Below are 22,554 nucleotides of genomic sequence, written 5' to 3'. Positions count from 1 at the left end.
CAGTAACAGAATGAGAGCCTTTGGCAGCCCCTCACATATGCACAAGGACAGTGTCAATAATTCTGTGGAGCTTTATACCATTTACAGAAATGTAATTTATGTATGCAAAATTCTTTGAGGGTCAAACCTTTCCAATGACAATATTAATCTAGTGCTTTGTAAATGTTATATAGTCTTCATAACAGTGTTTGGATGTGGTACAGTTATTTCCATTGGAATAGCCTTGGATATCATGCATTCTAATGCATGTAGACCAGGATTATGCATACAGATCATGTTTATTAGAAAGAAAACATTTCTCACTGCAATGAGTGAGAAATGTTTTGAAATCTATTTCTTTCTTAGGCAGTAGATGCTTTTATAGCATAATTATTTCATTTATGAACTTGGTTTTTCCAAGTTTTTCCAACCGCTCCTCAGCAAGCTGATGAGCTGGAAAATGCAAAAGGCTTCAGAGTGGAACTTCAGCAGCAGTGGTAGAAGAGTCAAGAAAACAGCAGAGATTCCCAAAAGCATGAGCAAAAAACCTCAGAAAATGTCCCCTTCCATCTTCTTAAAATACTAGTACACAATTTCTCAAACTTCTCCAGGCATTTACCCATCAAGCTAAGTCTGAAAAGACTTGTTCATTGGCCATACTCTAAATGACCCATTTGTCTTTTCCAAAGTTTCCCAGTGGCAGAATTGCCTCTCCTAGATTTCTAGATTTTTGTGGAGACAGGCAGCTCTCTGAAGATGCAAATACGCACACTCATGGAGAGGACCCCTGAGACTGCAGAGGCTGCTAATCTTAGAGGGAGTTGTCTAGTCCCCATCACACATTCCGAGGGCTCCAGCATCTTTGCACGCTTTAGCTGGAAAATTCCAGCACGCTGACCTGGCGCTGACTCCTTGCTGTGAAAACACAATGGGATCCATTCTCCTATCACAGACAAGTTATGCACATAAAAACCCTGTTGACTGAATGGAGAAAAGACCCCTTTAGTCTTAGCATGACAAGGCTCCTTTGAATCCTTACAGCATTTTTCAGTGAACTGTGTTGAGGATGGAGAATACTTTCTCCCTTCTACCTCCATTGCTCCTTCCCCCTTGCAGAAATCCATAGCAGCATACCTAGCACTTCTCATCTGTATGGGGCTCTCAAAACCCACCTTCATTCTTTTCAGTCAGTTTCCTCTCTCTGTAACTTGTGTAGGGACACACTTTTTATTTTAATGCAATTGGCGTTCACTCTTTGATAGTTGTGCCCACCTGCCCCATCCAAGTCCCCTGTTGCACAGTGGCTTCGATTAAACTGATAGATGAGGTGCTGTGGGATCATCTATTTGACGTTAATAGATATGCCTGACAATTGGGAAACAACACGGGTAGAGTTACTCTGAGTCAGAATCCATAAAAAGTGCAGACAAAAGATGAAATTCCAGACTAGCAATTCAGTGAGATCCTGTAGTTGCCAACAAGTCAAGTGACATCCATCTCACACATAACTGGCATGATAATGGTTCAGATAATAACTAATTTTGACCTACACTATTGCCTTCTATAACCTTTAGATGTTATATTATTTAGACACTATACCAATAACACTACTGCAATCCAAGCCAACCAGTCACACCACCACCAAAAGCAACCAACCAAAAAAACCAACATGACATGTTACTCTTCTCTTCAGCTCCTTCTTTCTTCCAGAAAAACCCAAATAAAGAGACAGGTTCTGAAGATGAATGGTATTGGGCTGATTTCAGGTGGAGAGACAAGAATTACAGATTTTGAATTCTTGCACTGGGATTCCCCAAATTTCTAATCCCAACCCCTGTAAAAGCAGATGTTTTATCCGAAGGGCAGAAACAACCATATAACAGTTCATCTAGAGTTCTGTGAAGCAGATAGAGGTTCCCCTATTGTCTTCAGTGACTTTGGATCCAAGGTCCAAGAAAGTATTTAGTGTAGAATTATTTTTTTTAATGGCAGATAGTAACCTCATAATTTTAAATAATATTTGGACAACTCATGTGGGGAATTTGTGGTAATGGATTGCTTCTTAGTCAAACAGTAATATATTCATAAGAATAAAGTAGTAATCAGTGGTTTATTCTTTGAATGACTCAGAAACAGTAGAATGGGAGTGTAAGTTTTGTTTTAAGTGTGATAGCAACTTAGGTAAAATATCTTGTTTGTTTGGGGTTTTTTTGTAATATTGTGTAAAAAAAAAAAGTTGTATGATGTAATCATTTAGTGTTTATTTTATTATGTGTACCTTCTACTCAGAGGGTTGGCATTATTGTTCCTAACAGTGATGGATACAAGCAGATCATGCCCTATGACCTCTACCATCCCCTTCCTCGGTATGTAAAACAGTCAACCAGATGCTAGGATTAACAAACACATTTACTTCTTTTTTTCATGTCTCTGCATTTGTGCTTTGCTCTCAAACTAAGTTAACAGATGCTGCTTTTCTCTTGCTCTCAACTGCAGATTAACCTAGAGATGTTCAAGTGCTAACCTGTTGTTCTAAATTCTGTTCATGCAGAACTGAAACAATATTCTAGCTGAAGCAGCAATGCAGACTTATTAAGTGTGTGGTCCCTTTCTTTCCTCACCCCCCCCCACCCCACCTACCCTTTTCTCTCACACCTTTCTTTTTTCTTCCGTTTACTCATCTCTGAACAGGACTATAACCTGTGGTTTTGTAATGAACCATCAGACTTTCTCTCTCTCTCTGGCAGTGCTGCTTCTGGCATGCTTACAAATTGTGAGATTTTGGGTTTAGATAGTATTAGTGTTGTGTTCTGATCCTGCAAACCCATGCTAATGCCTTCCCCAGGGGCTTTAATCCATTGGCTTTTCTAAGGAATCAGAGATCAGGGACAGGAATAGGATCAAGGCCTGATTTGTATTATTAATTATCTCACAATTAAAACATCTTTAATGTAAGACTTGAGGGTGTCATGGAAATAATCACAAGTAATTACTCTTAAAGCAATGAATAAGACTGGTGCTGATAAAAATGTTTGTTAGCTGAAGGATAATAACCTTTTGGTTTTGAAATACTGCCTGGACATGCAATAGTATTGTGCTGTGTTTCCTTCATTAATTTATTGTGTCATGGAGTATGTAATCACAGAAAGAACCCCCTAGGCAACTTGTTAGTCTCATCCTGCTGAGGAAACGACCCCTTCAAACCATGGGGAGGCCTAATGCAGACAGCTTTCAGCATCAGTGTGCAAGCACAGCGCATTCACCTTCAACAGAGTCTCTGGCCAAATCATGGACCCACCCCAAACTGTGACTGAGAAGGCAAGGAGGAGAGCAGCTTACTTGCCAAGCATTGTGGCTGCCATTCATGCTGACAGCCTTTATCAAAGATCTGTGTCATTTGGATTTTCTCTTCCTAGCTAAGCACTTATGGTTATTTACACACAGTCGTTATCACCAAATATTTGTGAGATACACTTGTAAAATATATCTCTGCGTCTAACTCCTTTTTTCTGGAAAACACTTTTCTCTGTTCTTTATTTAAAAAAAAAACATACATACCTCCTAACCACAAAAATTAAACCTCTGTTAATAAGCAGTATAGAAGCTAGAATATTAATACAGGGTTTAACACTCTAGCTTTGAATAAAATGGATTTTATTTCAATTGTATACAAAGGGCGTGTACATTGACAAAAGATGGAGAACAATTTTAATCAGAGGATGATTCAGCAGTACTTAACAGTGGAGGGACTGCATTTAAGGAAAAAGCATCCTGAGCTGGCAGCTAGGCAGAGGCTTTTTTACTGCTGAAGAAAATCCAAAATAAAGGATCAAAATGCCCTGAGGTATTTGGCTTTCAGTAACACTGAAAGCAAAAAAAAAAAAAAAAAAAAGAAAAATCATTCCCTGAAAATGATCAAAAGGCTGAGACTGTTTCTCAAGCTGTTCTGGATTATGGTCTCACCCCATAACAGTCCCTTTACATTCACTCTCCCAGCCGCACTATTCTCCTTTAAACCCCCTCCCCCATCAATTGCTCAGGCTGCAACTGCTGGCTGGGACCTCTCCCCTCCTTTTTCTCTCTGCTGTTTTCCCTCTTCTCCGTCTCCCTCACTCCCATATGTGCTCCTATGAGCCCACAAACAGGGCTCAGGTCTTCCTCCCTCGCGCCGAGAGGAAGCACACAGCCACATATCTCTTTTCCAAACCTCAGAGGCAGCAGAAACTGAATAGACCACGAGGCTGGCATGAGACAGAGCCAAGGCAGGGAGATATAAAATGTCTTTCCTCTGAACCTGCAGAGTTTAGGCAAAAAAAACCCAAACAAAAAAAAGAAAAACAACCAAACCAGAGAGGCCCTGGTTGCATTACCTGTCTGAGACTGCTACCTAATACCTGGGACAGAGTAGAGCAACAAACACTCCGGCAGAAGTGGAGAGCAAATCTGGGAAGGCACCTTTGTAAGATTTCCCTACTGCAAACCCTCAGCCTTGAATTTTGTCACAAAGAGGGAAAGGAATGGTTTAGCAGATATAGTGCTCACTTTTAATGCACCACCAATTACTTTCATAAATTCTCTGTCAATGTTGCACCCTTTGTACCTCGAAAGGAGCTGTGACACCTGCTTTAAGAGCTGTGCAACAGAGAAACTTCACCTTACATCTTACACCCATACAAAACCTGAGGACCAAACTGCTTGCCTAGATTTAAGCTGCTTGGTATTACTGAGGTTGCCTAAGGCATCTGGAAACTTGTCCCAAAGACTCCAGGGAATTCCCTGGTGTCATCGCTTTTTATGCCTGGGAAAAGCTGGTTCAGGCTGGCTGCAGCAATTTCTGCTGTTCATGAGTTTCAGTCTGAGGCCTCTTCATTTAGATTTGTGGTGGTGAGATACCTAAGCTGTATGCTGGGAAACTTGTTCAGTAGCGACACAGGTAACACATTTGAACTAAAAACATTGCTAAAATTAACTGTTCGTGACATATGTGGCTTATGCTGAGCACACAGTGATGGATATGGCATGGTGTAAACATGGTTTCACCACTTCTCAGTGATAAGTCGTAGAATTAATCAGTGGCTTTACCATTCATAAACAGCTATTAACATAAGCCATTTCACATTGAGTTTTATGGCAGTTTCAGCTAGTAGCTAAGTGTGGGTAGTGTTTACATGTACTGGAGCTGATGAGAAAAAGATGGGTTGATGTGATGAAAAATCAGAAGGAAAGATAAGCATTTTTCATATTGTTTAACAATCTTGGTGATCCTGTAATTGTTACTCAATAAAAATAATTCTTTTGTTTTAAGTGGAAGAAAAAAATCTTCACCCTTCCCTTTCTTTCCTTCTTGCCTGAAAGAGGAAACAGGTGGAGGTTTTTTCCACAAAAATTATATTTTTAAGTAAAAAAAATGAAAATTTATGACCAAAATAATTGTTTCAAACATTATTTCTAATGTCCTTATCAAAAGGATATCAAAAGGATATCTATTCATATCAAAAGAACATTTGTCTTTGAAAAAAAAAAAGATTTTGTGAAGTGTTTCCAGGTAGATAGAACATGCACACTTTTATACCATCAGGCATGCACAGGAATAGCCACACTGGATCATGACAACAGTCCCGGGTCCTCTCCGTGACAATGGCTTGAATATAAGAGAGGAAATACCAGACTATTTTATGTATGTGGAGAGACAGGTACATATATAAAACAATGCCTACAGTACTGTATAAACTATGCCTACATTATTGTATATGCATCACTGTAAAAAAAGGATTATCCTTGTAAGTATGCATAGCTTTTCACATTGTTCTGTGGATTTGTCATTACATTCTTAAGTGGCACCTGTAGAGAAAAGATGGTTTCTCAGTTCCTCTCACTGCCTCAACTGTAAGGAAACAAGACCCATGTGGTTTATCCATCAGAGGCCACATATCCTATTAGTATAGTCACGTCTTCTTTCGGATAATTTCCTCCCATCTTTTTTTTCTTCAACTCAGTTGTTTCCCTGGAAAGAAACATTGCTGTTTCCCTGTATGTTCTTGCAAAAGGAGCATCAGCTTCAGAGCACACTAAGCTTCCAGTGATTTGTGACAAAGATTCCTCAGAACATGACAAATTGTGATGATATGATAATCCCATCAATTAAATAAAAGGAATTAAGTTAAAAGTATTTAGAGTTTCTGTAGTAGTAGTCACTAGGTTAGTGTGAGAGAGGAGATTTCATATTACTAACCTGTGATTTAGAGACGAGCCATGAGAGTGCTTTGCTGTTATGGCCACTTATGAAAATATATATGTGATTAATTTTTACTGACATTAATTGGAAAAAACCCCCTCCTTCAGATAGCAGTTTATGCATTTGGGGGGTGCAGGTGAGGGTGGGGGCAGCAGGGGTTCCTTTTCCTGATGCCTCTCTGTTCTGGGCTTTTTTTTCCCCAGATGGGAAAGTACACCTTGGACTGCCTGTTCCTCATCCTGTGGAGGGGGCATTCAAAGCCGCAGTGTCTCATGTGTGGAAGAAGACATTCAGGGGCATATCAGCCCCGTGGAAGAATGGAAATGCATGTATACTCCAAAGATGCCTGTTGTCCAGCCTTGCAATATATTTGACTGCCCAAAGTGGCTTGCTCAGGAATGGTCTCCGGTAATCAGCTTAGCTTTGTTGATTTTGTATTTACGGCACTAAGAATATATCTTATAGTTTAGTGAGCTTGTGGAAGTAGGAACATTCACTACTTTTCTTTCCTTATTACCATGACCTTGTTCTAAATTACATTATTTGTCTAACTGCAAAGTAAATACTCAGGAATAGTGTATTAATAAGATTAAAATGATTAAGGAGAATGATGGAAAAATAAATCAGATCTGTAATGTTAATTAGTGAACTTCTACTAATGATAGACTAGGAACAAAAATGAAATATACAAAAGAAAACCAGTAAGCATGTAATGGTATCTCTTTATTACAACTTTTCAGCCATAAATTGAATACAATGAATTGCTGAGAAATTTCCAGAAATACACAAAGCCATAAATGACTCTGCTCTTTGATGCTTGCAGTTGTCTGTTCCTGACTCACCGTTCCTTCTGTATGAAAGTAAATGTCTTTGAAATGTCTTTCTACAAAAGTAGAAAAGTATTTTGATTTTGTACATAAAGACTTAATCTTGAATGTAGTTTCTCACCATCCCAGTTTCTTAACAAGTAAAATGGGTTTTAGAAGCTAAGCTAGCTTACCCGCAATTGAGGTGTTCTTCACTGATTGCTGTTTAGTGATTTCCAGATGAAAGCTGCTATCCAAGAGCAAAGTAATATTGGTAGTGTCCATAGCCCTCCACACTGGTTGGTAGTTTTGATCCTCTCCTGTACAACCACTTCTGAAACAATCTGTACAGGGGGAAAAATTGATGTACCTTACCAAATATAAATGAAAAAAATACTTAAGAAACTGTCTGAGGGAAGAAAGCCCAAATAGTTTCTCATTCTGTTCGGTGCCATGTTCCAAAATAGCTGAGTGTCACCCCTGTTAACCCATAAGCCCCAGTACTTTGTGCAAGCAAATCAGAGTGGCTCCAGATGAAACTGACGGGGTGTTACTGAGCATATCCAATATGGGACAGATGGCCACAAGCCAAGTAGCCAACTCTGAGAGAGTGATACTGCAAGAGAAATCCAGCAGCAAAATGTCCAAACCAAGTAAATGTACAGAGAAAAAAGGCACAAATTTCTGTCAGTTTTATACCTTATCCATAACTACCAAATATTATGATGAATAACTTATGTTCAGGGCTCGGTGTTTCTGCATCATATTTTGCTCTCTGATATGCACATACTTGTATTGCATATTCCCCTTTTATTTATCACTTCTGTGACATATCACATGCACCTTTTTTTATCTTTTTTTCCCCCAGTGCACTGTGACCTGTGGACAAGGACTCAGGTACCGTGTGGTCCTTTGCATTGATCACAGGGGGATGCATACAGGAGGCTGTAGTCCTAAAACAAAGCCACACATAAAAGAAGAATGCATAGTACCCACTCCTTGCTACAAACCCAAAGGTAACGAGGCAGAAGGGTTCTCGTACATTTTTCAGAGCTCTTCCATGTTGAGCAGTTTTGTTTTGTTGCTGGTAGCACTGTTTCCACCTGCACTGAGTTGTGAATTTGCACCTTTAAGGCCTGCCATTCCTATTCCAGTCTGCCTGCTAACAGCCTGAAGTGAATGCTGGCCCCTTCCTCTTTCTTACAAGCTCCAGGGTTTCCACTGTTAACTTGTGGTACAGTAGACCAAGCAATATAACTGTAAATTTGACCATTGTGTAAGCAGGTTTGACCTCACTGATTGTGTCTGGGCTAAATTTGCCCTGTATTTTAAAATGAATTAAATAAATAAATAACATTTATGGTAGATAAATGTAACCATAATTTTAAAGTGCCCATTCATAATTTGGAGCTTGAAATAGGTCAGAAGCAAGCATTGTACATCCCAAAATGAAGTTCTTCTTGCCAGCAAGGCTGCAAAATTTGGCAGACTGTTAGACTTGAAGCGTCTTATAGCAAGGAGTACTCAAAGTTTGTATAGAAATGTTTCTTGACCTGGGCCTCAAACAGAGAGTAATACTGGCGTAAATGCCCCACATTTTGTTAAGAGAAGGATAAAACATTTCTGCAGCTGTTTGGACATTCTTTTGGGGTAGGAATATTAGGAAAAGTCCTGGAGACTGGATTGGATTAGTAGGCAGTGGCCTAGTGCAGCAGACACAGGTATTTGACCATTTCCACAGGTATATGAGTGTACATGTGTGTGTATACAGCTCTATCAATACAACCTGTGTGTCTGTATGCTGACTAACTTACAGACACTTTTGGGCTACAGCACTGCACATGAACTTAATTTCCCTAAGCTGGAGACTTAAACCCCACCATAAGAAGAAATCTATTTCTTTTTAAAAAATGAATTGCTATCCTGATACATATTAAGAGCACTTATTATGAAGCCCTGTGAAATAAGAGTGATCTGTGACCTTGTGCTGGTCCAAGATGGAACAGTGAAATTTGGAATTTTAATTTCTGCACTCAGTGGCCAGTGATGGGCACACTTGCCAAGTTTCAAGATTCCAGTTTATCTGGACCATGAGAAATCACTGTGTCTGCCAGCCACCAAAATGGCAAAACCCAGGCCACAGGGAGTCTGGAGCGTAGAGTATGTTTGCACTGTATTTTGTTGGCCGACATGAGCTCACTCCGCCTCATTTGCAAGATGAAAAAAAAAAGTCCTGTGGCAGTGTTAGCATGACTCTGAGCCTGATACAGAGATTCAGTGGGTTTGGGCTCAGTCAGCAAGCTGCTTTTATGGGGCTTTATCTGTTTATGGTGTTCAGAGCACAGGTTAAGCAAGATCCTGTCTGCCTGCAGTGTACGTGTAAGCAAAATGCACTAAGACACCAAAAAATCAGGTGTTGCAAACCACCCACAATTGACTTCTGCCTAGGGAACCTGAGAAGGCTGCAAGACCAGCTAGGAAAGCTTTCCTTGCCTACATCTCTTTAAGAAGTCTCTTCCAGTGGGACTTGTCTGGGAACAAAGTAAATTGCTGTTTGCTGGAAGACCACCCTTGCAACCTATTGGCATCTTTACCCTGGATAAACTCTTGTGCTGCCCTTTGCAGTACATACATAATTAATTTCTGATTGTAGGTGGCTATTTCTTTCTTCCATTTTTTCCCATGGGATGGAAAGTCCTACGCAAAGCATACTGTTTTGCTTGGGTTTAATTTTACTCCTCATCTTGATTCTACAACACTCTCACAGCTGTCCCTCCATAATGCAAGTGGTAATGTTTGAAGACCCATGGATCTGAAGGCTGAACCATGCTTTCAGAAGAGAGTTGGACCAGATGATATCCAGAGGTCTCTTCCAATCCAAATCTATTTATGTGCTGGAAGTCCGACGTTTTTATTTCACAAATCTAGAGTTTAGAAATTTAGAGCAGTAGAAGTAGAAAAGTACCTCTCCTCTACTGAATGTTTTAATCTCAGCCTGCTTTTTACTTTTGGAGCTGGATTAACATAAAGCAGAAAAACAATCTTCCTAGATGACTGAAGCAGCAAGACAAAAAATGTGGAATTCCCTCTTCTTTTGACACACTGTGCTAAACAGAAATAGAATGCAAATAGTTCATGTAATTTATTTCATTTTAGTTTATTCAAGCACTGAGGCACTTTATCTTACACAAATAATGGGAAAAAATAGGATATCCCTGGATTAAGTAATGATTTTCAGTTTTAATAAAGTAGGTGTATTCATCTAATACAACTCTCTGTAAAATATAGGATTTAAGTGTTTTTACTGGAACAGTTTTATAAAAGAAGAGATTTTACTTCAATCTCCAAAGGTAACAGTTCCTCCTTAGCTTATGTTAGGAGTGCTTTTTAGTCTTTCTTTTTTTTTTTTTTATGTCAAAGCACACTGTACAACATCAACATTTCTAATCCTCTAACAAATTTTACAGTGTAGATTATAATTAACTACACCTCTGAAAAGTTATTTTAAAAGTCACATAACAGGCAACGGTACACAAGAGCTTTTGCTTTTTATAAGCAGTTGCATCTAAGCAAAAAAGCACAGAAGTAAGATCTAGCTTTCCAAAACCCATAAAACAAGCTGCAGAACATATAAATAGAAATATCTCCTACATATTTTGGATAACAAATGCAGTAAAATATAGATTAAACTAAGAGCTGTGCTGGCAAATATTCATCCTTAAATAGCACTTATAAATATGTTAAAGTAAGAGCTTGGCCAGCTATTTCTAAGAGAGAGGCATAGTAACTCTATTACTGTTCCTTTTTTCTTCAGTTAATAACTTGCTCCAAGAAAATTTGCTTGACTAAAGTTGCAGTAGCTGTGTAATCAAGTTGTAAGTTGTTATTCCTCTATGATACAACTGACAGGTGGGAAATTTCATGTGCATATGTGAAAGGTTCACTGTTGTGCACAACAGAGTCACAGAAAATTCCTGACTATTCTGAATGACATTAATCTGCTCCCATTGGCGAGTACAAATCCAGGCATTATGTAAACCTGAAAGGCTTAGGTGATTTGTGAGGGGCAAATAGGTCTGGCCCTGGTTCTCCTCAGCAGTCTGAGTGTCACTCCCTTTTATTTGTGTTTTTTCCCCTGATCCTAGCCCAGAATGTTTTGTTGAAATGCAGAGCTCCTTCTCAAATTATAGTGCCAAATTTGTTCTTCCTTTATACCCCTGTGGAGCTGAAACAGCTCCACCACCTTCAGCTCAAATACTCCACTTTGACGCTGCATGAAAGCGGAGTTTGGCTTGTGAAGCAGCATGGCCCTGCACTCCCCAGAGCAGAGCAGCTCATTACGCTGTGTGCACATCCTGGAGGGGAAGAAAAGCAGCTCTACTGTTTTCCATCAGAAATGACAGAAAAAGTATCAAGCTCAGTTTTTTAAATCCACATAGCTGATGAACTGATAAACTTAAAGTTGAAAAGTATAGCTGGGCGATTTTATTACAGTTTCTCTGTTTTTCTGTGGTATCTCTCATCAAATGAGGATTTTCCTCCTTTTTGTAACCTATCAAAACCAAGCTTAATGTGTCTTCTGATGTTCTAAAATTTAAGGGTAAACACAGGGATTTTATACATTTTGCTTTTGCAATGTCAATGGAGGCCTGTTACACTTGCAAGACTCCCTCCAAAAAATACTTTCCAAAGGGCCAAATTTACAGCCCAATTGTATGGTCTGAAAAGTGATTTAATATTTCTTTCTGGCTTTAGAACACTGCAGCCCTTCTAGCTGCAACAGTGAACTATCTGGTCCCATAACCTTGTAAGCGTTATAGTCCAGGTGACAAAGGAGTTTTGTTCTCTCTCTCCTGCTCGTCTTTCTCTCTCTTTCTTCTTTGTGCTCAGCCTCTACGTGGATGAAGGCACACGTGAGTCACAGGCATGATCAACAAGAGAGGGGAGGCTGACACACGTAGCAGCATTGCTGCGTGCTTCCTATTTTCACATGCTTGTGCTTGTTCCATAGAGAAACTTCCCGTGGAAGCAAAGTTGCCGTGGTATAAGCAGGCTCAAGAGCTGGAGGAAGGAGCGGTGGTGTCTGAAGAACCATCGTAAGTCTTAAAAATTTGCTTACAACAGGTTCTCATGATGTGGGGATCTGGGGCTTGTGCTGAACTAACACTGTCTCTTGAAATTGTAATTTGCTTTCATTGGAGTGTAATGTAAAGGCTAAACCCAACCATGTGGAAATCAATGGGCTTAAGGCTGTATCACACTTAGGTACGAAGAGACAGAATTCAAGAGGGCAAATGCAGATTTAATTTGAGCAAATACGTACATGTTGTATTTAAGGTAATTTACAATAATATTATAGTGAGAGTCTATCTACCTACATAGTTACATGTTCCCCACTACCACTGTATCTCTGCAGCTTAGCACCTTTATCTAGTCTCACAATACCCCTGTGAAATAAAAGGTAAAATACAGGGCAGACAGTGATGATTCTCCCTTACCTCTCCCCCCCGGGAAGAGTGTAGTAACAGCAAATTAAATTAATTAATTTTAGCGGAAAATAAACTAGAAACCTCAGCCCTGTGGTTTGAATTGCCTTATCATCACTTACCTCATCATTTCAGGGATTTTCCCCTTCCTGCTTTTCTAGCCATTTCATGGTCTTTGCCCAGCCACTTTTGCAAGTTGGATCTCAGTCAGCACCTTGTACCCTATTAATAGCCCTTCCTCCTGCTGCAGGCCTTCTTGGATGGCAGGTTGGCCTGTGTGCATACATTGACAGTCCACTCACATTAGGGCTGCCTGAAATGATGGAAAATGTACATTTTCCTCCTAAATACATGAAATTAACTCATTATGTCCCTTAACTGTAACTTTTTGGTTTTTCTTTTCCGATTCATTTGTCTCTTGTTTTGTGAAAAAAATTTCTTTGAGTTAGAAAGAGGTAGAGGGCGTAAAATATTTCCAGGTAATGCTGAAGGAAAAAATATTACAATAAAAAGCTGGAAAAGAACACTTCCACTTAGGGTTGATACCTACCTTTTTAATATATCAGCAAGAAAATCTGATTGTATGAATCTGACCTGGTGTAGCCAGGTTCTTCACATGGTGCTATTGAAAATACAGTGTAGCAGTTTCTGCATGTGCTCAATTTCAGTAATAGCAGGACTGCAGAAAAAGTTAGAAAAATTTAGTGGTTTGAAAAAACCCTCAGAATTTCATTCAGAATTGAGTTTTATTGTCATTTATGGATAATTAATCTTCCTTAGCCTAATAAAATTGCAATGAAAAGGAAGCTGCAGTAAAACTGGTGTACCAAATAAACCTTTAGCAATGAGGTTGAGAAATTAAAAATACTGTTAAGGTTATGTTTTGGATTTTTTATTCTGGAACTGTGATAAACGCATGCTATAATTGTAACCTCTGTATACAGTTTTAATCAGTATCCAGTTCCTCATGGCTGAGCACATGGCACTTTTTATTGCAACTGCAGCTGTGTATTAGACCAAAAAACATTGTTCCTTATGCAGTATGATTGCAGTTTTTGCATGGTTAAACTGAATTGAAGTAATTTGAAAATGAAACATTGAAATAGAGCTAGAGACATACATAATAAAGCCGTTAAAATAAAAATTACTTTAATCCAGCTGCCATGTGTATACATAAATACATGTATATACACATATACATGTGTACACACACACATTTATACACACATATACAAACACACATACTTATATGTGTGTGTATATATATCAGTGGTAGCTATCATATGTAATATAATGAGTTGTTCAACTGTTTCCAGAGTTTTATAGACTTTGTAGGCTGATTCATTCAGAGTCAAAGTCTAGTAAATTCAATATTTGTGAATGTACTCATTCTTCATTTGTAAAGCGCAGTTTATTATCTTGTGACTTTTCTTGTGACTATACTAAACCACTTAGCTAAATGTGCTTTTATCAAACTGTAAATAACCCTTGGAAGCATACATAAAGAAGATGTATTATCAGGAATTTTATCAAAAGGAATCATACTGATACGTGGTCATATCTGGAAAAATTTTTTACACTAACAAATTTTTTGATAAATTTTGCGAACAATGTTGACAGTACTGTAGAAAAAGAGCATAATAATATATATATATATATATGAGTATACGTAGCTTTAAATATTAACAAGAAGGGGGTTGTAGAGAACAGGCGTAACCAACAGGGAAAGATGAAGAGGCTTTTATTTATCATGACCTGTATTTTAATAAAATATTCTAGAAAACCTTATGGGTATATTACTTGTGATATTAAAACAGACCTTGAGAGATATAAAGGGAAAGGGGTTTAAGAACTTTAAAATGTTTTAAGTGCAGCTAGGACACCTCCTTACTTTATAGTTCACTGCTCTGGGGCAATAAAGGTCCTGTTCTGCAAAGACATCATAATCTTTTTACCCCATCTCATGCAACACTTCAGTGATACCAGTGGGATACTAACATACCAATACAGTGGGGCACAGTCCAGACGAGGTTCATTCTGCTATGGGGTGCATTTTGTATAATTTTTTCTCCCTGCAAAGCACAGTTCTGGGAGGGTGTATAATCTTTATTTTAGGCTGATAAGAAATCAACCTGACATTAAATTAAATTCAAGTATAGATTTTTATATGTGTTGACTAACAGCTAAAATAAAGAGCTCAAAGTCAGGATCTTTATGCACAGTTTCCCAAAGCTCAGAGATCTCTATGCCTCATGTTTAGTTTGGAATGCTTTTTAGTGTTAAGGCATGAGACAGAAAGACCAAATAAAAACTTAGAAAACTTGTGCTGAAAGGGCCATCCATGCAATCCCCATCTGTAAACTCTAACACCCATCTGCATATCATTCCAGAATATCTAATCTGTTGACAGTGACCTTGAGCAGTGAACTTGCACATAAAATTGGTTTTGGTGCCTCACTATTAATAGTGTTTTTCATTAATGTCTAACTTTAAACAGTTATTCGTTTTAGGTCCTGGTTATTAGATCGAAAAACTGTATGTAATGACATAAAAAAGGAGACAAAACATTCAGAACTCACCAAGATACAACCAACAATCAACTCTGATGCCAGTTTTGTAGCATCACTTGTCCTCATTCAGCTGTGTGGGAATTTCAAATACACCAACTAGTTGAAAAGCAAGGCGTGTTACGTGATAATGCACTTTTTGGCCTGTGTTTCTGCAGCTATGCAGAGAAACAATATACTACTCCACGGCCTACCATGCTGACAGATGTCAGTCAATCACTCGCATATTTTGCCTGATGAGTGTAGGTGCATGCTAATTTCAGGGTTGGAATGGTCAAGAGTTTTTAAATGTTGCATCAAGCACTAGCTGGCATAAGACAGCATGTGATTGTGGCCAGCTATTTTGCTGACTGTGTATTTATGTAACTAGAACAAGACCATCAATTTCTTACTGTCTTACTCCTAAGCATGTTGTAGTGTGTTACTTTGCTGTAAATATTTTCAGAAAACATACAAGGGATTGTAAAAAACGATTTTAATTGCTTGCTTCCCCTTCTCTGAGGAAGCCCTTTTTTTTCTCTGATTCAATAGAGCAGAGCTGGCTGAGCAGGGTTTGAGGGTGGGAGTTGAGCAGGGTTTGAGGGTGGGAGTTGAGCTGGGCAGCCAGTATGGGTTTTCTTTGAGACCCCACTCCTTTGCTCAGCAGGGGGGAAACAATGGGCAGAGGAGAGGCAGCATGGAGGGGAAGGGGAACAGTTGCAGAGCAGGAGGAACAGCAAAAGGCATCCAGGGGGCACAGTAAGCCAGGTGCTGAAAAGGCAGTGTTGTGTTTCATGAGCATGTTTGATGAAAGTTGGAGTAATGGAAGTTTCTTCAGACAAGCTATGCTTATGTGATTTTACTATTCACTCTGTATTGGTGCAGTAATTACCAATTTCATGACTGCACTTAGGCAGATGTCAGTAAGGACATTGTTTGCCTACGCTTCATCTGAGGCTCTTCCCAAGCTTTCTTACACCACCAAGTCATTGCCACCATTCTCCTCTACAGATAGCGTTGCTCTTTGTAGCCAGCAGACCATTCTTCCCTGACCACTGTCACCCTTTCTTCCTTATCATTCTTCAGGCAGAGAAAGCAAACCCCATCTATAAGCAGCTATATTGTCCTTTTCAAAGTTTATTTTGACTGGAAGTTTAAAAACTAAAGCTGGTAATTTTCAGTGGGTTTCTTCTATGCATTGAGTTCTCATATTTGTGACTCTCTGTATTGCTGTCTTGTGACTTTTATGACTTTCTATTGAATACGATTTCTGTTATGAAATTGCATACTAGGAGTTATAAAGTTACACATTTTTTTTACATTGTCCTTCCGCCTGTGATTTGTGATCATTCTCTAATGTGTGCTGCTAGAGCAGCAGATGCCTCATTTTTATTCCATCTGTATGTAGTGCCTTCCATTATTTATTTCTTCAGGAATTTCTAAAGGAAGCAAGTCTTAGAGTTTAATTTTGTCTGTATATGTCTATCTGTCAGTTGCCTTCCTCTTCTCTCAGTAATGTCTGAATTTATTCCTATTAACTGAATTTGACAGAGGTATAAAGTCATCACAGAGAATTTTAACCCTCTGTCAAATTTGGTTGATATTCACCATGAAATTCAGTGGTAGTATTTTCCACATTTCACTGAACTAAATGACTAGGTAGAAAACTGACACCCTACAATTCCCCAGTTCAAGGAAAGGTTTCTAAAGGGATTCGATCCTTAAGAGATACCAGAGAATCCGCTTGGGCATTCAGTCTTCAAATATAAATCCATGTTAAATTGATCTTCATCAGTTCTGCTGCTCAAAGAATTAATCATAACTAGTTCAGCCACTTGAAGTCTCGAGGGGATAGTTATGTTTGTGCTGTCTGACCTGCTGCACCCCTAGATGGGGTCAATTAAATATTAATTGCTGACAGAACTACTATGAAATACTCTAGGTTTGTAAGAAAGTATTGTAATCTTTGTTAGGACAAATGTTTAAGGTGAGGAGTCCTTGCTGTCCTGTGTTGTCATACATATTGTTCTGCTATTGCTGTCCATCTCTGAAGGGACCATTCAGCAGGCTTTAGAAGTATGTTATCTGAGAGAGAAGCCACAGTATCTTTCTGTCTGACCTCTTTCACTGGAGCTCATTACACCAGCACAGCATGGCAACCAGGGCCAGAAAGAGCAGCAGTCATGATTAAAAAAGCATGGGTTTTTCTATGTATAATGAGATTGGTTTTATGGGTGGTGAAGGGTTGTTTAAAAGATTTCTGTCTCTAACTCTTGAAAAATGCTTTTGTATGTTAACACCATACCCAGCTTTTAACATACTGCCATAAATAACCCTGGTGCTAGCCATAAAAAGTGGGGGGGGCTGGGGGGGGAGGGGAGGAAGAGGGCAAACAATAATATCTGGATGCCAGATGGCACCATCATAGTGATGGGGCCAGTTCAGTAAAAAACAAAAGGAAATTCCTGACATGCATCGGTGGGGAGGGAGGGGGCCAAAGCCCTCAGGGAACTGGATATGGACAGAGAGGCCAGTGTGGCAGAGTCACCCAATATCTCTTTCTTTCTTTTCAGTAGGTATTTATGTTTCCAAAGACACATAAGCTATTTTATTTTGGTTTTGCCTATTAAATAGTTTCCATTATGATGTTTGTACCTGATTCACAGGTTAATAAGTAATTCTAAAACATCTTACAAATGTTTTACTTTAAAAATATGTTATATGATTATTGGATTGCCAAAAAAGGTAGTGAGGACATAGACAGATACTATCAACTGCTAGGCTGTTGCTTGTTCACTTTGGTGTCATGTAGTGAAGAGGAAGAAAGAAGTTTAGGGAAACTTGTCCATATTAAGAACTAATGGCAAAAAAATTAAACTATATATGTGGTTGGTCATAGGGAAGATCAGCAGTGCAGCAGCCTAACATTAGGTAATGATTTCTATCTATTCATTCAAGGACCCCTTTAGACAGTCACCACTACTTAGGATTTATGTTAATATCTATACAAGGCAGAAGCAGTTATCTTTCCCTGGGGAGAAAGGTAGCAGTGAATTTATGGAGAGCACCAATGGTATAGAATGATTTGACACAAAGCTGAAGGAAAAGATTATATTCAAACTAAACTGAGAAGAAACTATAGAGGGACAGATTATAATCACTCAGATTGGAATTGGACCTGTGCAGCTGGCTCTGGTGCCATTACTCTTACAGATGGAGCCCTGAGATTTTACTGACAAGTGGTCATGACCTCTGTTTCACTTCTCTGAACAATGGCACCAGCACCTACCCATGCTGTGTGTGAGCATCCTGTGGTGTTATTCACACCTTAAAACCTATGGAAAGGTGGCCTTTCCTGCAGAAAAAGGACAGATTTGCATTTCAGCTCAAGGCAAAGAGTCTGGAAGTCTGAGCTCAGTTCCCAGTTCTATCACATAAAATTTCTAAGCCTTTGAACAAGCCACGGAGCCTTTTATTTCACTGGTAGTATTAGATGCCTTAATAGACAGGTGTCTGTGCCTTTAAACACTAGTCTAACTGGTATGCGCCATTCTCAAAACCTCAGACTTTGTCTGAACCATGGATCTACCCAATGATGGATTAAAAAAAAAGCATTAAGCAATAAAAATTAAGGGCAATACATAATTAAGTGACAGTGAAGAAAATAAGCTATTTTTCTCCATAGCTCAATGGACATCAGACTGTATATACACTTTTTTTTTTTCTTCATAACACACATTGTAGGAACCCAAGTCCTAGACAGAAGAGCTGTGGCCATGTACATCAAGTGGTCTGGAGATCTTCACAAAACTAAGCAGGGCTCTCCATGGGTCTCACCCTGAACCCACTATGACTTGCTGTGGAAGGTCTCCCATTATTAACCATTGACTTTGTCTTTGTGTTTCTCTTCTTCTGACTTCCCCAGTTACGTATATGTTGCTATATGGAGGGGAATACATACCAGACCTTAGATGTGCCCAGAGTTTGAAAGAAAAAATATCATTATCCCAAGACTAAGTACTGCCATTGTCATCACTGTTCTCAACTTAAATTTTGACATCCCTTTTGCTGCCTTTATATGCAAGTGATCATTGCGTAGCACATTTTAGTCTGCAAAAGCCAGAGTTTAAAATACCTTCCCTTTATACAATTTAAAGAGAGGAAATTTTTTTTTAAAACACTAGACACAGTGTTGTCTGAAAGGGGCATTCTCATGTTTGAATGTGAATAATAATATCTACAAATGCAAATCATCCTTGCAAAATTGAGTTAGGCAAGTGGCATCTACCCAGTGTTCACGTGTGGATGAAATTCTGTGAACAGCTGCAGTTCACTTGTATTTGTAGGTCCATTGGATGTGCAGCCTGAAGGCTAGACTGCTGTGCATTTCACAGTTTGACCAATATTTTGTATTAAGTGCTTTACATACAAACACGGTAAGTTGGTTTTGCTGTCATATTAAAATTTCTTTAAAATATATTTTCAGTGATTGTAGTACACTACAAAAGCAATGAGCCAAAACCAGCTCAGTACCACATCTGAATGACTCCTGCAGAAGTCCATCGATGTCAATGGCATTGCATTTTTTTCCTCCATTTCTAGAACACATTATGCAGCCCAGTGTCAGCTAATGTGCACATGACAAATGGTGCAATAGTCCCTTCAGCTGAACACAATCTTGTGCAAATTGTGAAACCTCAACAGCTAACAAAAACCACTGAAAAATACAATGCCTTTTTTAAATCCAGAGCTCACTATTTTGCAAGAGTGTTTGTATAATGGGAAAAGGTTCCTGGTCCATCACCATAAAAGTGCCCACAGGTCAAGGAAACAAGTATAGACATTTGTGTATAAGGAACATCCATTTTTAACTCGCAGTTGTGTTTGGAGTTTTCCACCTTTCATTCCAACCTTTTCTCTTTTCCAGTTTGACAGCACTGCTGCTCATAGAGGTGCCCATTTAGCGGGGGGGGACAGGTGGAGGGAACCTTCAGCTGTCCCACAGCTGCATGCTGTAATGTAGTCAGCGCTTCAGCAGCTGAGTAGCAGCAGACACGGTTAAGTCAGTCATAACAAAGCAAGGTCATGATTTTCCCTTCTTCCAGCTTTCACTTCTCCACCTTATAGTGATCTCTCTAACATAGGAGCAAAAGACTCCTCTTTAAAATATTCATTAGAGCTCTCAGAACACACTTACTGCTGTATTTTTCCTTTGAGAAAGAAGCATTGTCACGTCTGTTGTGCAGAGGAATAAAAGAAGTTGAACTTTGATGCAATGGCAACATGCTAATCACTGAGAATTATGCTAAGAGCTATGAAATAATGTAATCTCTTCGAGGCAATAGGCAACTTATTTTTCATTTGTACAGCTATTAGCACAGTTGGGTTCCGGCTGACAGCTACTACTGCTGCATTACGAGAACTAGTTATTGCCATTGTCTTATGAGGGTTGTTACTATAAGGACTATTATTGCAGTGGGATATAATTAAACAACATGCAATGACAACTGAAACACCTCTATCATTTCCTGTTTTCTAAAAAATCCTACTTCTCAGGATTCTATTCCACTACTACCAAATCTATTCCACTACTTCCATTTTCAAAGAAGGCTCAGATGGTAGCATACAGAAAAGCACAACGCTGTGCAGTGGAAGGTACACTATATGCAGAACAAATAACTTTAAACCCATGTAACTGACTGCTTATTATTCACATACTTTTTGTGTTTTATGATCACAATTTGGCAACATTTATCATTAATGACCACACAAAGATATCTGAAAGCCTTTGTAATTTCCTGGGTTTAGGATGATGGAAAATTCAGAACCATTGTATATTTATATTATACGTTCACATTACATAAATGTTCAGTATCTAATAACAAGTCCTATAGGGAGATTTTGTTTGCAGGGTTTTCTTGGGTTTTCCCCCCCTTTCTTTCTGCTTTCAACTCTTTTCATTCTACCAACACCCTCTTTAGCAGCCAACAGTTATATTAGAATTAAATTACACTTCCAAATTTATCACTTAAAATGTAGAAATTGGGTCTAGAAAGCTGAATAAAATATAATTTCCTGAAGGTATTCCAGTGTTTTCATTATGAGTTGCTGACTAGGGTAAAATAATATAATATGTGGCATTTATAGATCAAGCCTCATTGCAGAAAGGATCCAGTCTGCTTTAATAATGTTCTTACTTCCCTTTTGTGTCCTCTCTCTCTTTTGTTCCTGTGTTTGTATGTGTAATATACATCATGCGCAAATATTCTGAGTATATGAACTATCTCTGTTTTTCTAAATGAGTAATTTTAATAACTAGCAAAATATCATCCCTTTTGGTTTGGAATACAGCAGCTCTTCAACAAAGCAAAGTTACACAACAATTCACAATGTTAAGGAAGACAGCTTCTGATGAAGACCAGTGCCTTTTTTTTGTAACCTAATTAGAATTTCTACCTTTCAGTTTGTCAGATCAAGAAGCTATACATTTAAACTAATCAAAATATCTAAGTCATATTGGCTGACATGGTCTGTTTAATCTGTGACAGGAGATTTTCCACATCAAAATAGTGTTGTAGCAGTGGCACAGTCTTAGAGAAAACAAGATGAGTGGCCCACCTGTACTATTGAAGACTATAATTCTTTGAAAATGAAGGATATAATCTTTGAAACTAGACTGATTTTTTAAGATAAAATGTCTCCGAATAGCGAATGGAATCACTTTGCATTGTTAGTTTCTCAAAGACTTTGCTCCAGGAAGAAATCTTGTGGTCTTTGTAACAGCATTATAAAATTGGAACATTCAAATGTTCCAATAATATATACAATCCATTTCTTTCCTTTCTATTACTTCAGGTGTATAGTGCTAGCAGTGGATATCAGGTTTATAACACAACGTTATAAATACCCAGAAAGAGTGGGTAAAGAGATGCACACTCTCTGCTTTAGGAGACGATGCTATTCCAGTCAGGGATCCTGGTACATACACAGTGGGGGTGCCCCATGTTCCCTTCTTGGTTTTGGATTCTTTTTTTAACTCCAGAGTGAAGGGAAAGTCTTTTTGTCAACTACAGAAAGGTGGTGGATGAAAGAGAGAAGGGCATAAAAATACTTTCAAAGATGCAGATCACAAAACTAAATTTCCTTTTTCTTCCTATCAGACTGTTCATGGGATTCTCAATGTGAGAAATGAGTTTCCTATAGCCCCAAGTAGCCCTAGACCATAGAAGAGACAGAAGTATGTATTGCCTTCAGTCCTGGGCAAAGCTGTCCAAGTTTGTTGTGGCCTATCTAAATAACGACCAAAAGGAGAGGAATACTGTCAGTGGCAGCCTGTTTTCATCAAAAATACATCCCGTAAACTCTGATTTATTTGACAAATTTTGCTAATGCCTATGATTAGGTGCTGAAAGACCTAAATTTCTCTCAGGCAGTTGACTCTATCACACAAAGCTTTCAGTTCATTAGATTAACACTCAAAAATATCAGTAAAGGAAAACGTG

At 38.7% G+C, this 22,554-nt stretch overlaps 1 protein-coding gene across 4 annotated transcripts in view; it reads left to right on the top strand.

Annotated features, from left to right (window-relative positions):
- ADAMTSL1 (ADAMTS like 1) overlaps positions 1–22,554 on the top strand; it is a 489,531-nt gene that overhangs the window by 387,098 nt on the left and 79,879 nt on the right. For all 4 annotated transcript variants that reach the window (XM_030004255.2, XM_030004254.2, XM_030004257.2 and 1 more), the window contains 4 exons: positions 2,295–2,345; positions 6,418–6,622; positions 7,889–8,036; positions 12,032–12,116. In XM_030004255.2, coding sequence (XP_029860115.1) covers positions 2,295–2,345; positions 6,418–6,622; positions 7,889–8,036; positions 12,032–12,116 — 489 coding nt within the window. The remainder of the gene's footprint in view (positions 1–2,294; positions 2,346–6,417; positions 6,623–7,888; positions 8,037–12,031; positions 12,117–22,554) is intronic.

Source organism: Aquila chrysaetos, chromosome Z (genome assembly GCF_900496995.4).
Source record: "Aquila chrysaetos chrysaetos chromosome Z, bAquChr1.4, whole genome shotgun sequence".
Taxonomy (NCBI): domain Eukaryota; kingdom Metazoa; phylum Chordata; class Aves; order Accipitriformes; family Accipitridae; genus Aquila; species Aquila chrysaetos.
The sequence above is the reverse complement of the archived record's forward strand: the minus strand, read 5'-3'. Positions and strand labels throughout refer to the sequence as shown.